Here is a 12,726-nt window from a genome sequence, read left to right as displayed (position 1 = left end):
CGCATGTGCCACATAGCACAACATCATCTGCCGCATCCTATTTGATAGCCATTCATTTCTATAATTAGCTGATATAGCAGCCATCAAAAGTTGCCCAACTCTACAATGCAAAATGTGCACCATAAAGAATCCGAACCCAATGCATTGAACTCCATCTATAGAAATGCAATCAAACACACCAACTTGTAGCCCTAGAAGTAGGGGATGGAGGAATCTAGGCCACCACAAAAGGGGTACACATTAGAAGCCACCCAAATGCGTGGATTGCTCACCTTTATCGGTGTTTAGGATGGCCAACAATTGTTGGCTGTCGTGTCCTTTGCGAGGTTTATGTGAGACATCAGTGGATCGTGTCACATGGTCTCTCCCAGCACAAGAAGGCGCATCTTGACACACCCCACCAGTCCCGTTTCATCTTCTAGTCCTTTTTTTCCCACTCTAGCCTCCCCTTATTGTAATCCAACCATGCCAACAGTAGGAAGAAACAAAAGTTTGAATAAAATATTTATCACATCAACACCAGTCCATATCATTAGAAAAAAAGGTCAATCTCGGTGTCTTAACCACGGTTATGGTGGTAACCATAGTCCCAAAGGAACCTATTTCTCACCTTGGTTAGCATCCATGGGAAATCAGTGACTTCAATTACTTAAAAACCTATCATTTGATCTCTGGAGAACCATTGAGGTTAATGTCACCCTTGAAATGAAATTCTAATCAGTTTTGTCTTGCATTGCATACAGTAGTTACTTTTTTTAAATAGGACGGAGGTTGTATCGTTCGCACTAAAGAAGAATTCATCTTTCTTTACACGAAATTCTTCTTCCTTTACAAGAATCCACTACTCGATTGTGCAATAGTGGTTTAGGTATCTAGGAAGCCAGATGAACATGGTAAAAAGATCAATCATTCTTTCACATGAAAGATATAACCTTTTCAAACATGCCATGTTCAACGATAAAGCTGCATTTAGTTCTGCATTAGAGGAGAAAAAAAGAAGTGGTCTAATACCTTCAGTATGGAGGAACTAATAGCCACTTCTACACTAAAATATTTAGGTACATAAAAGGCGCATCAAATTTCTTCCTTCTTTGCTTGCCATCAAGAAATCTTACCTTTTTTTTAAAAAAAAAGTATAATAATAATAACAAGGAATATACTTTTCCAAGTGGTCAACAAGACCCACAAAACTGCAGAATAGAAGAATAGACGACTTTTAATTATGGCAATGCCTGCCTAGAGCGGCATCCTCTTTATTAAAGTGACAGGAAAGGAATCCCTATATGCAGTTTTAAAAAAGCAGGGTGGGGGAAGGAGGAGGCTACTCCATTGGAATATAAATCTGTAATTGGTACGTCTGACAAGTTGTAACAAAGCAATGAAGTTCTTGTTTCAGTGCCCATGTTGCTCATGCTTCTGCTTCATGAAGACCAAAAAGAGCAAGCCGAAGGAGAAGGTAGCCAAAGGTGATTAAAGTAAGGGTCTTTGAATTTGTTTAGCTTCACAATAATGTAAACATGCTGTCCATACCTGTGCTTGGGCTCTCTTGGACAGTATTCATCAATTGTAGCTATCTGTCTAAGGGTCAAAAAATGTAATCATGTCTTCTTTCCGATAACGATGCCCTACTCTGTTAGTTTCTTTTGTCTTTCTCATTCCCTTCATTATTTAGCATACCCATCTCCTTCATCTGTTGTTCAACTGATACCAGACCAGTCTGTGCAAGAAAGCTGCCAAAAAAGAAAGATCGTTAAAGGTAAGGATTAAGGAAACATTGTAAAGTTTTTATTTATTGCATAAGTTTAGCCAATTCAGAATTCGGATTTGGAAAGCACATCGTTTTATCCATGTGATCCAGTGGCAAAGGAAAGAAAAGGTTTTAATCTCCAATTAAACAAGTGGATGCCAGTTACATGATTTAGATTCTTCCAGCGGACGAAGGTTTGCATAAATATGAAGCAGAAAACCTGGCCTCTGATGAGGACGTAACAGCATTACTGAACAGAGTGAAGAATGCAAATTGTAATTATATAATCCGAGATGCAGTGAGTACAAGGAGGTTCAAGTAAAAGCTAATGATTGGCATATCTCTTCAGCCAACGAATAGAAAGTTCATACACTTTGCTTTCAGAAAAGCTGAAATATGAGGCATCCAACACCAGTTACCATAATCATTCTATATCTTGTAAATTCCATAATTTAACTACAGGTCTGTCGATCCACAATGTACTTCAAGCCTTTATTCAGCAAAAGATTAGTTGATGGTCCATCTATTTAAGTAAGGATACAAAGATTATCATTACTTTGCAGACATCCTAACACAGACTAGCTCCATGTCAATTACTTAGCAAAGTTAACAAAAATTATAGCACTTCGTAACAGGAAAGTGAAGTCATATGCATCTAACATGCAGATCTTAGTACACACAGGCTGCAAGAATGTTGTCACCAAAAGCAGATTATTGGCTGATTTGTCAGGACACGGAAAAAAAAGAAAAACGAATAGAGCGAGCAAGCGAGTGAGTGAGTGAGAGAGAGAGATCGGATGCTTCGATATAGTTGCTAAAGTGCAAAAGATTCTGCACAGCTGAGTTAGAATTATTAAATGCAAAATTACTCAATTTAAAGTAAAACTTTGCCGATTTTAAGGGAGAGATACATGTGTATGAATCTAGAAGCTTCAGAAAACAGAAGTCATGAACAGTACACTATGTTTTCTCTGATCATTCTGCATGACACAGACAAGATATTCAATCATAGCCTCAAGCACCTTTTTGTTCATGCACTGTATGGTCATGAAAATTCTGCAACCTCGAGTTGGATCAGGTTAATTGAAGTAGATTGAGGATGATATGGTAAATCTTAACACCACTACTTAAAAATAACAACTAATATGCACATGCTTTCAGAACACAAAACATAAGAAGGTATACAAAAGATAGACCATTATAATTAACCTAAATTGCAGGCATCAATGTGTAATATTATCTTACAAATTATCACAATTTAGCTGTAAATTTTTTATTCTGGAATATGGAATACAAAGAACTGAGCTAATATTTCTTCCACACTTGCCTTAGCCACCACTGCATGATAGATGCAAACCTAAATAATTTTTTAAGCATCTATTCAGCTAAGGCACCAATTATAATGATTATTAATTTATCTTCTGATTCTTTTTCCTATTATCATTTATATCTAAGTAAGCAACCATTTTTATTAAAGATAACAATTTCCCCATTGGAAAGGGAGCCCATTAACCTGACTGCAGCCTCAGCTTCAACAAATGAAATGAGCAAAAACTAATGGCTCTTTGTCTAAGGGCCAGCAACTGGGAAGATTAAGCATTATTGGAATATAAATGAAAGATCTCACAAAACATAATTATGCAGGTGAATGGTTTCACTATAAAATGCATTGTTGTGACTACTGAAAAAAACCAAATGGGAAGAGGTAAACAACCAGGTAAAAGCACAAGAGGAATAACATGCCACCTCAACTCAATATATCTTTTCCATGCTATGACCTTCATAGAACTCTCTGAAACAGATAAAATTAGAGAGAATGTTCTCATGTGGGTTCCTACTAGTGTCCTGCTATCAAAAATACACTTATATGCATATACATATATATCGGTGCACTAGAATCCGGTCAACTGGATTTCGACTCAGATCCCATTAGGTCCTGATTAGACGATGGCGGTCCCACATCGATGCTTAGTTGGGTGTAATCTGCTACCTCTAAATTGCTTACACACTAAAAATCATATAATTTGGAGACTTCTAGACATGCATCTAGTGGTCAAAAATTGGATAATTTAAATAACAAGAAGCCATACATGTTTTTTGACCACTCGATGCATAGGCTAGAGATCTCCAATCACATATTTTTTTGTGTGTGTAAGTAGTTTATATATCGTTGATCACATCCAATGGCTCGAATCATTAATGTGGGGCCCCATCATCCAAGTCAAGACTGACCAATTCTAATTTGAAGTCCAATCACATAATTTTTGCGTGTAAGTAGTTTAGTTGGAGTTGATCACATCTAATGACTCGAATCATCAAAATGGGACCCTATCATCCAAGTCAAGACTAACCACTTCTGATTTGAAGTCTGGCCAATAGGTAGGGAGTAAATTGCTTATGCACTAAAAATCATGTAATTTGTAGACCTTTAGACATATATCTAGTAGTCAAAAATTGGACAATTTAGATAACAAGAAACAATATATGTTTTTTTGACCACTTGATGCATAGGCTAGGGATCTCCAATCACAATTTTCTGTGTAAGTAGGTTAGATGTAATTGATTACATCCAATGACTCGAATCATCAATGTGGAACCCAATCATCCCAAGTCAGGACTGACCAATTCTGATTTGAAGTCTGATCGGAATATGGGACCCCATCATCCAAGTCAAGACTGACCAATTCTGATTTGAAGTTTTGAAGTTCGACCAATAGGTAGGTAGATAGGTAGGTAGGTAGGTAGGTATGTAGGTATGTCCAAATGAACGTGCGTACATATGTAGGTACGTCCATATGAACGTGCGTACATATGTAGGTACGTCCATATGAACGTGCGTACGTACGTGTGTATGTATTTGTGTGTGTGCTTATAACCTACCAATTAGTTCAACCTACCAGTTAGTTCCTCTAGTTATTAATCTTAGCTCCCGCTCTCTTTATGGTTAGGAATTCTCTTTGGTCCTTGAAATATGAGGTTACGAAGCTTTTTAGTTGTTCTATCATTTTATACATCCCCATCATTCTCCCACTCAAAATTTTCTATTCAACAAAGCATCAAGATGCAAACTAAAATGATGCTACTCAAAAGTTTGTTGCTATACTGCACTTTTAGTTTATCACAACTTCTAGGTATAGCAAAATATCCCAACATCCCAAGTGTTTTAAAAAACTCAGTGTCCATGTGAATATATGCAGCATTGCCCAAAACCATATTGGTAGATAACGGACAAAGAATTTCAAATACAGGGCAGGTTTTAAACATGTCCGCTTAATCACTTATGATTCCTCTTATTTTCTCAAAATATGAGGTCAAGAAAAGTGTTTTAATTGTTTTATCATTTTAAACATCACCATAACTTATGATTCCTGGTCAAAATTCTCTTGAACGAAGCATCATAAACGCAAACTGAAATGATACTACCGGTATACTATGCTGTTCATTTCTCACAACTTTTAGGTATAATAGAATATCCCATTTTTTTAAAAAAAACAGTGTCCATGAAAATATATACAGCAATGCTCAACAATGATGTTAAGAAGGTTTTAGGCAGGTTATAACACAATACAGCAAATGTTATAACACAAAATAACTTAAAATATAAGGCAGGTTTTATGCACCAGTTTTGCTTATTCACTTAGGAATTTTCTTTTATTTTCCCAAACTATGATGTTAAGAAGTATTTTAATTATGTTGTCATTTTAAACACCATCAACAATCTCGTAGTCAAATTTTTCTCCTTAATGAAGCATCACAAATGCAAATTGAAATGATACTACTCAAAAGCATTGTTGTTATATTGCATTATTTCTCATAACTATTAGGTATGGTAAAACATCCCACATTTTTGAAAAACTCAGCATACAATATGAATATATGTAGCATTCTCAAAATCATCTTGGTTGATAACCCAAAAGAATTTAAAATATAAGGCAAGTTTTAGACACCAATTTGCCTATTTATTCTACTATGCAATGCCAACTCCCCATGCATAAGACATCTTACTTCCATGTTTCCCTACCCCACTTTTTCTATCCCCAACATTTCCTCGCCCCACCTCACCCTATCCCACGTTTTGTCTACATGTTTCTCCTCTCTCCAATTGGATGTTAACCATAAGATCAAAGATTCCAGTCCTTTTTTAATATTGATTATTTATTTGTATTTTCTTATTTTTAAAAAAAATAAAATAACATGTGCATTGGACATGCCAGATTCTAGTTCACATATAAAAGGGAGTGATAATTACCCATTCAGCAGTATGAAAAGCATTGAACCTATGATTACAAGCAAAAGAACATGGCCAGCAATAATGAAGTCGCTTGATGAATACGCTAGCGAAAGCAAGGCAGTAAGACAGACTCCGAGCAGCAAAAATATAATTTTGAGTGCAAGCCATGTGGGACCCTGGAAATCAACAGAGAATGAAGATCAGATATCTTCACAGTCTAACAGTTTATATATATATATATATATATATATATATATATATATATATATATATATATATATATATATATATATATATATATATATATAAGGAACTAAAGCCACTGACAATGGTTTGGAATGAAAGTATTTAAAAAGATATGGCTGATCAGGGTTTAGAAATTTTACACACATTAACACCAGATGCTAAAGCTCCCAGCAACACAGCTTTTGCAGATGATATATCATTTGAGCCGGGCCTTTCCATTATAGTTCTACAATAAACTGGAAAAGCAATCCAACATCATATACACTGAAATTGCACTCTCCTTTAAAAGAATCAAATAAGAATGTATTACAGATATAATTAAAACAAGGGGGGAATGATTCAGGTAAAATCAGTGACCTTTTAAACAGATCATAACTATGCATCCCTTGGTGTTCATGCATAAAAAATTTGGAAAATTTTGTCATCAGTGTATTCACATAAATAAATTACCTTATTTAATCTTTTGATATAAACAAATGAATATATATGCATAAACAAAAGCTGCAGTAGCAGATTGTCAACATTTTATGCCCCAGCCCTATGGATAAACATGTTTTGTGGTTTTCTATAGTATGCTCAAAGAAGATGACATGCTTGCCATATCATATCCTTTCATATCATCGATACTTGATAGCCAATCCATCTTTGAGGCTGTCCGGTTTAGAAACAGAAGATTCATTTTCCTCACACTGGCTTTTCATCTAAACTAAACCCTAGGCAAGAAAGATCTTAAACTAGTATGAATCCACCCGAGCTCTAAGCTCTAATGTTTTGAAGGGGATACATTCTAGACAACCATTTTTCCCTAAAGACATCAAGGTACTTGACTTGGACTTTTTTCCTGTTTTCCGGCACATCTTTGATAGTTATGGCAGTTCCAAAAAACCTTAGCCAATAAATGAAACAACGGATCTATGAATGCATGCATGCACACATATAGATGTATGGATGGTGAAAAGATATCAAGCAAAATAGAAGAAAATTCAGTTACATAGAATACCCACCTAAGCATCTAGAACCAGATGAGGTGGCTTGTGCAACATCTTTTTATTTGTAATATCCCATAATTGAAACCTAAACAATATTTTCCTCCTAGAAATCTGCATTGTTTTCCTCTTCTAAGCATATCATTTTGCATAATATAAAGAACCAAAACCCAAACAAAATTTTCCTGCATCCCCCAAAAGAACCCTCCATTGGTTGGCTCTTCTAATCATATCAATTCCACCTAACTTTACAATGAAGTGGATCCTTCTTCTCTTCCTCACATTCCAGTCTATTTAGTCTGTGATTCAAGACTATGATTCCGGCTAGTCAAACCAAATAACTTTGAATGCAGGTTGTCTCACCCGAATAATGCTAACTGGGAATGGTGTTGTTTAAAAAGAAGTACCAAAAGTTCCTCTTCCAGACAAGGGGATTGTCACCAAGATTCACTGTATTGGTATTGGTACTTACTGGTGCATATAGTATGGTATGCCTAGTACAGCATTCCACACCCACTATGGTACAATACATCCCCATATTGACACAAGATCGGAAGATTCTTTTCTCATGCCCAGCCATTGTACCACTTGAAATCAGATGGTATGCGTTAGTACAACATGAAAGTGGATAGAACCGGTATGTTCTGCCCGATACATGCTGGTTTAGCCCTAGTGCCAATATCAAATCTAGATACTATACTGGTACTTTATTGGTACAATATAGTATGGTATATTCAGCACCGAGTGATACAAGTTGGCATAGCAAACCATGGTTGGCACCCCCATCCTGCTGGGGTAGGTCCCAAGTTTGTACCCAGATTGTAGCATTCCAACCATTTTTCTCGAAAAGTTTCAAAAAATAAAAGGAAAAAGAAAAAGAAGAAAAAGAAAAGATGGTCCGCTTCGAGCCTCATTAGCTTCATGCATTTCTTTTTGTTTGATAATATACTAATTGTTTCCTTTTTGAATTTTAAGCTTCTTGGCGACCATGCCATTTTCAAGATAATATTTACCATTTTATTAAATGATGTCTTAGCACTATGTCAAAGTATCTATGCCAAAAGAAAATTGGCTGGCTTTTTGTTGTTCTCCCATGAAAAAGGCTTTGATTTTTATCATGACAATTGAAAGAAATAGGGAAAAGATAAGATCTTTAAATAAAAAGTCAATTAATTAAAAGGTGAGGATTGATCCAAAGATTGTTGCATATGAAGCATTTCTTACCAATTGCCACCCACTTCCTTTAAATATTCTTCATCAGGAAGTGCTCATGGCACATGGTGCATAAAACTTGCTTGATTGGCATAGTAGAGCAAGCATGCACGTTGGATCTAAGCAAGAGTAGTGGTAACTTTTAATTTCCAAGATTTTATATCAATCAATTTTTTTTTGCTTAAATACATATATTAAAATGCAGAAAACATATTTTCAAATGTCTAAATTTCAATAGGACTTTTACTTATTTATACAGTACATAAGCGTATATTGCTTAATTTATAATTCTCAACCTCTTCAAGTTTCAACCCGATACTTCCCCCCCCTACATAAAGATTTGCAGCTATTGAGAAAATAATTGATAACTTTTCACTGAAATTATAAACTATCATATGATTTTTCTTAAAAAATTCCTTTTCAAAAGACTAAAACACTAAAACTCAAACCACAATAACATTTGAACTTTCTTCGCTCACTTCCATTGGCTTCCTACTAGCAATCCTTTGCTCGGTATGGTATTAAACACCTTCCCTGTCCAGATTAAAGAATCAGAGCCTTCTGTTGCTTAGAAAGACAATCTAAATGCTCCATTGAGTTGATTCTTCCACATTTTTTGCCCTCCTTTGATCTACATCAAACATACTTCGATTGAAGTGACCATTTGCACCCCCTCTCCAGGCACGATAACTTCAAAATTATCAAATTGGAGTGTAGATCAAGAATGTCATCTTCATTCAATTTGGTCAATAGAATTGATGTCATATTGATCAAATATTGATATGGATCAAGGACCAGAAACATTGGAAAGAACCAGCTCAAAAGACATCTCAAATATGTTTTTTTATCTAATGGAGGCTTCCCATTGCTCGAAGAGGATGATAGGAGGGTGTTCTGAGCCCAGATCCAACAAGCAGTCACATTTGTGAAGATGGTTCATATCTTATCATGTTTGTAAGTCCATAATGTCAGTCTATTGTGCTAAGGACAACTTTAGAATAAAGAAAGAATAATGTTTATGAGTACTCTTCACACTATAATTCCATTAACAGTGACAAGGTTTAATTGACACATTTTCCTTTCTCTAAATCCCAGTTAAATTAGATACTTGGACATACATAGTCTAAGTTTGAGTGGATATGATAGGGTAGAGGTCCCAATTTTTAGCAACTTTTAAACTTTGCCATTGGATAGGCTTACAGAAGAAAGGGCAGGATCTCTACAGAATTACAGGACTGACTGATCCTCCTCCCTTCTCTTCTTTTCTACTCAACTATATTCTTTTTCCTTCTAATCCTCCTCTCTTTGATCCTTATTTTCTTTAGTTATTTATTATTATTGTTACTCTACTATAAAAAAAGGATGGCCTAGTGCATGAGGCTCCTACCATTGCAAGGTCCAGGAAGAATCAGATGTATGCAGCCGTACCCCTGTGTGTGTAGAAGTTGTTTTTGTGTCTCGAACCCGCTACCTCTCAGTCACAATGGAGCAGCCTTACCATTGCACCAATGCTAACCCTCTACCCTAGTATAAAAACAAACTATATTACTTTTTTAATGTCATATGCCTTGTTATTTGTTGATTTTATGTATCTTTGGTGATTTGTAATATTGGTGTGCTTACTCTTTTATTTATTTATGCAAATATAATTCTTCTCACTTTCTCTTCAATTCAGCAGAATTATTTGTTTCAAGAAACATGATTTGATTTCATTTATTTATTAGCTTTGACGTTCAATTACTGAATTTGGTTACAAGATACTTACAAACCCTTAAATTAAGTTATTAAATCTTTTATAATCTCACTCCCACCATCCTCCCTCATCAATCAAACCTTGAATCCCAGTTGTTCTTCATTGTTGTCCTATTCTCAAATTTTGAATATCAAACAACTAAATTAACTTAGAACTCCAAGTTAAGCATTTTTAAGTCCTTTTGTGCATCACAGAATCATTCATAGGAGATATTGCAATAAGCTAATGCTTGGTAACAAAGCTAAACATTTTGCTCGCTCTTGTTATTCTTCTCTCCTTTCTCTTCCATCTTCCTTCAATTTCAAACATTTTTCCTTTTTATTGTCTTAGGAAAACAAGGTTTTCAAAATTGAACTTGATTCAAAATTTGAAGTGAAAGCACCAGACAAAATCACCAAGAGGGCTTGGCATATGAGAAAACTTATACTGCAACATTAGAGTCTATCATGGCTTTTAAGAAATCCACATTAGATATTCTTGTTGGTAGTGCCCTCAAAAGCCATGAAAAAGGTGCAAAGTGACATCTAAAGGTGCACTCATTCTTATAAGTTTTCAATCCTTTTCAAGTACTCACCCCAATTTCTCAAAAAGCCATCCACACTTCCTTTATAGTAATTGCATTTTTGGGTTCACTTGGCAGTCTGCTACATCTTCGGGTCGAGGAGCCCCCCCTCAACAAGCATCCCCGAGCCAAGTGGCTCAATTTCAATCTACTTCAACTCCGGGAGTAACAAGTAGCACATGTAAATCATTGAGGAAGTTTGAAGTGGCAAATTTCCTTGTAGATCATAATGTGAAATCTTCCTCAACTTGGCATATAACCTCCAGAGCTTCTTCCATTGACCTCGAACGCTAAATGAGAGAGAACTCCTCTTCATTGAGGAAAAACTTAAGGGGACGGATTGCTTTAATAGAAAATAACTATCATTAAATTAATTATACCACAATTGAAAGCTGGAAGGACATGAAAGATTCAATTAAATTAGCCAGTGCAAGGATGGCTTGAAGAAAAGAAAAGCAATTGAAGCCTTTCGCCTTTAAGTTTCTTTAGATCTGGAACAATCAACACCAGAAATAAGCCGTTCAAGTCTACCAACAATCTCTTAGCAACAACCTAACAACGTTTTTTTAAGAACACAATATGGGCACTGAATTCAATACTTGCAAAGGATTCAGCCACTTCTGTCCACAAAACATTGATCAGTTGGTGATTTCCATTGACAAGGCTAATCTCATTGACCAGATAGCAACAGAAGCAAATTAAGCAAGAAAAAAAAAACGGGAGGCAGCATAATCTCCATAGAGAACTCATTGAGGGAGTCGAAGGAGGGAAAGGAAGCAAGCGGAGGAGGAGATGGAGGCATGGGAAGGGATCAGGGGAAGGGGAGGCGGAGAAGGGGGAGGTTGCGATGTGAAAGGGGAGGGGGAGGTGGGGAAAAGAAGAAAAATTTGGAAGAACAAGTACCTGTGCTCGTTCTCCGCCGTCCGCCGGTGACCGCCGGTCCCGTGAACCCCCAAGAGCGAGGAAATAGGGTGGAGGGTTTCGCACGACAGGAGGGGATTTGGGAACGGCCCAGTTTCCTTTAATCATCCGCACCTCACCCGTTTCCTTTAATCGAACGCAGCCATTTTCATTCCAATTATTATTATTATTATTATTATTATTATTCTGAATTCGATTTCATGAACTAAATATACCATAAAATATGGTTATTCCTATTTTCCATGGGAGGTTGGAGTGTGGCATTGCAAAGCACGCGATGCACCGCAGGTTCTTCACAACTTCGGGATGGTTATCTCTCCCTTCGATGGATGTTAATGTTGCTGGGAGCTGGTGCCCTTCCTTTAGCGCCAATCCGTTATCGTCGAATCTGGACCGAGGTGGGAGTGTAGCTCAAATGATCCTAAGGTCGGCTAGAGGCGGGCTAAGCAGGCCAGTTGACATGTTGATATTGGGTTCCTCCAGAGATGGCCTACAAGAAGTTCGCTTGTCGAAAGATATATAGTAGGAGATCCTTAGATGTTTAGTTAGAATAACGAGACAACAACATGGAAGGAAGAGAATTTCAGTAGGGTCTCTCTATCAGTAATATTGTGTGCGAACCTAACGTCTCCGGCCTACTCCTTTATATAGAAGAGTCCATTTTATCGTTACCTGGCCTGATGTGGCATGCAATGATAATCAAATAATAGTTGTTAATGCGACCATGGCATTGGTGCCAATCTGTATGGGCGGTGGCAGCATTGGTGGGGCGCAGGCCGTGGCGTTGCCATGACTGTAGGCTGCCAGAGCTGTCGCTTACAAGGATTGTTAGTCCTTGTCAATACATGCTAATTGTTCTTTTCAGTTAATGGCTCCTTGGTTGATTAGCTCCTCAGCCGAGGCTGAGGTAGTTCACTTTGGTTCACTTAGCTAGGGCCAAGGTTGTTCCTCGGCTCATGTTCGAGATAAAAAGGATAGGTTTGCCTTGAGGTTGAGGTGCCTAATATTTTCCCCAACAATAGCCATCATGTTTTGCCCATCTTGGAACATAGGGCTCGTTTGGTTCGC

The 12,726-nt window shown here is 36.8% G+C and overlaps 1 protein-coding gene across 3 annotated transcripts; it reads right to left on the bottom strand.

Moving 5' to 3' along the window:
- Positions 1–1,068: 1,068 nt before the first annotated feature.
- LOC103724265 lies at positions 1,069–11,790 on the bottom strand. 3 transcript variants are annotated; one of them, XR_606797.4, is made up of 5 exons: positions 11,641–11,790; positions 6,369–6,460; positions 5,997–6,154; positions 1,531–1,730; positions 1,069–1,416 (listed from the first exon to the last, which is right to left on the bottom strand). XR_606797.4 is itself a non-coding variant. In XM_008815474.4 (5 exons), exons 3-5 carry the CDS (start codon positions 6,441–6,443, stop codon positions 1,634–1,636), a joined length of 330 nt encoding a protein of 109 aa, XP_008813696.2. In that variant the 5' UTR covers positions 6,444–6,460; positions 10,750–11,027; positions 11,641–11,776; the 3' UTR covers positions 1,069–1,633. The 3 variants fall into 3 exon arrangements, 2 of the variants coding, with proteins under 2 accessions (XP_008813696.2, XP_008813695.2); XM_008815474.4 differs by adding an exon at positions 10,750–11,027 and having other exon boundaries at positions 1,069–1,730; positions 11,641–11,776; XM_008815473.4 differs by having other exon boundaries at positions 1,069–1,730.
- Between the last annotated feature and the right edge of the window lie 936 nt (positions 11,791–12,726).

Source organism: Phoenix dactylifera, chromosome 9, assembly GCF_009389715.1.
Source record: "Phoenix dactylifera cultivar Barhee BC4 chromosome 9, palm_55x_up_171113_PBpolish2nd_filt_p, whole genome shotgun sequence".
NCBI classification, from domain to species: domain Eukaryota; kingdom Viridiplantae; phylum Streptophyta; class Magnoliopsida; order Arecales; family Arecaceae; genus Phoenix; species Phoenix dactylifera.
The sequence above is the reverse complement of the archived record's forward strand: the minus strand, read 5'-3'. Positions and strand labels throughout refer to the sequence as shown.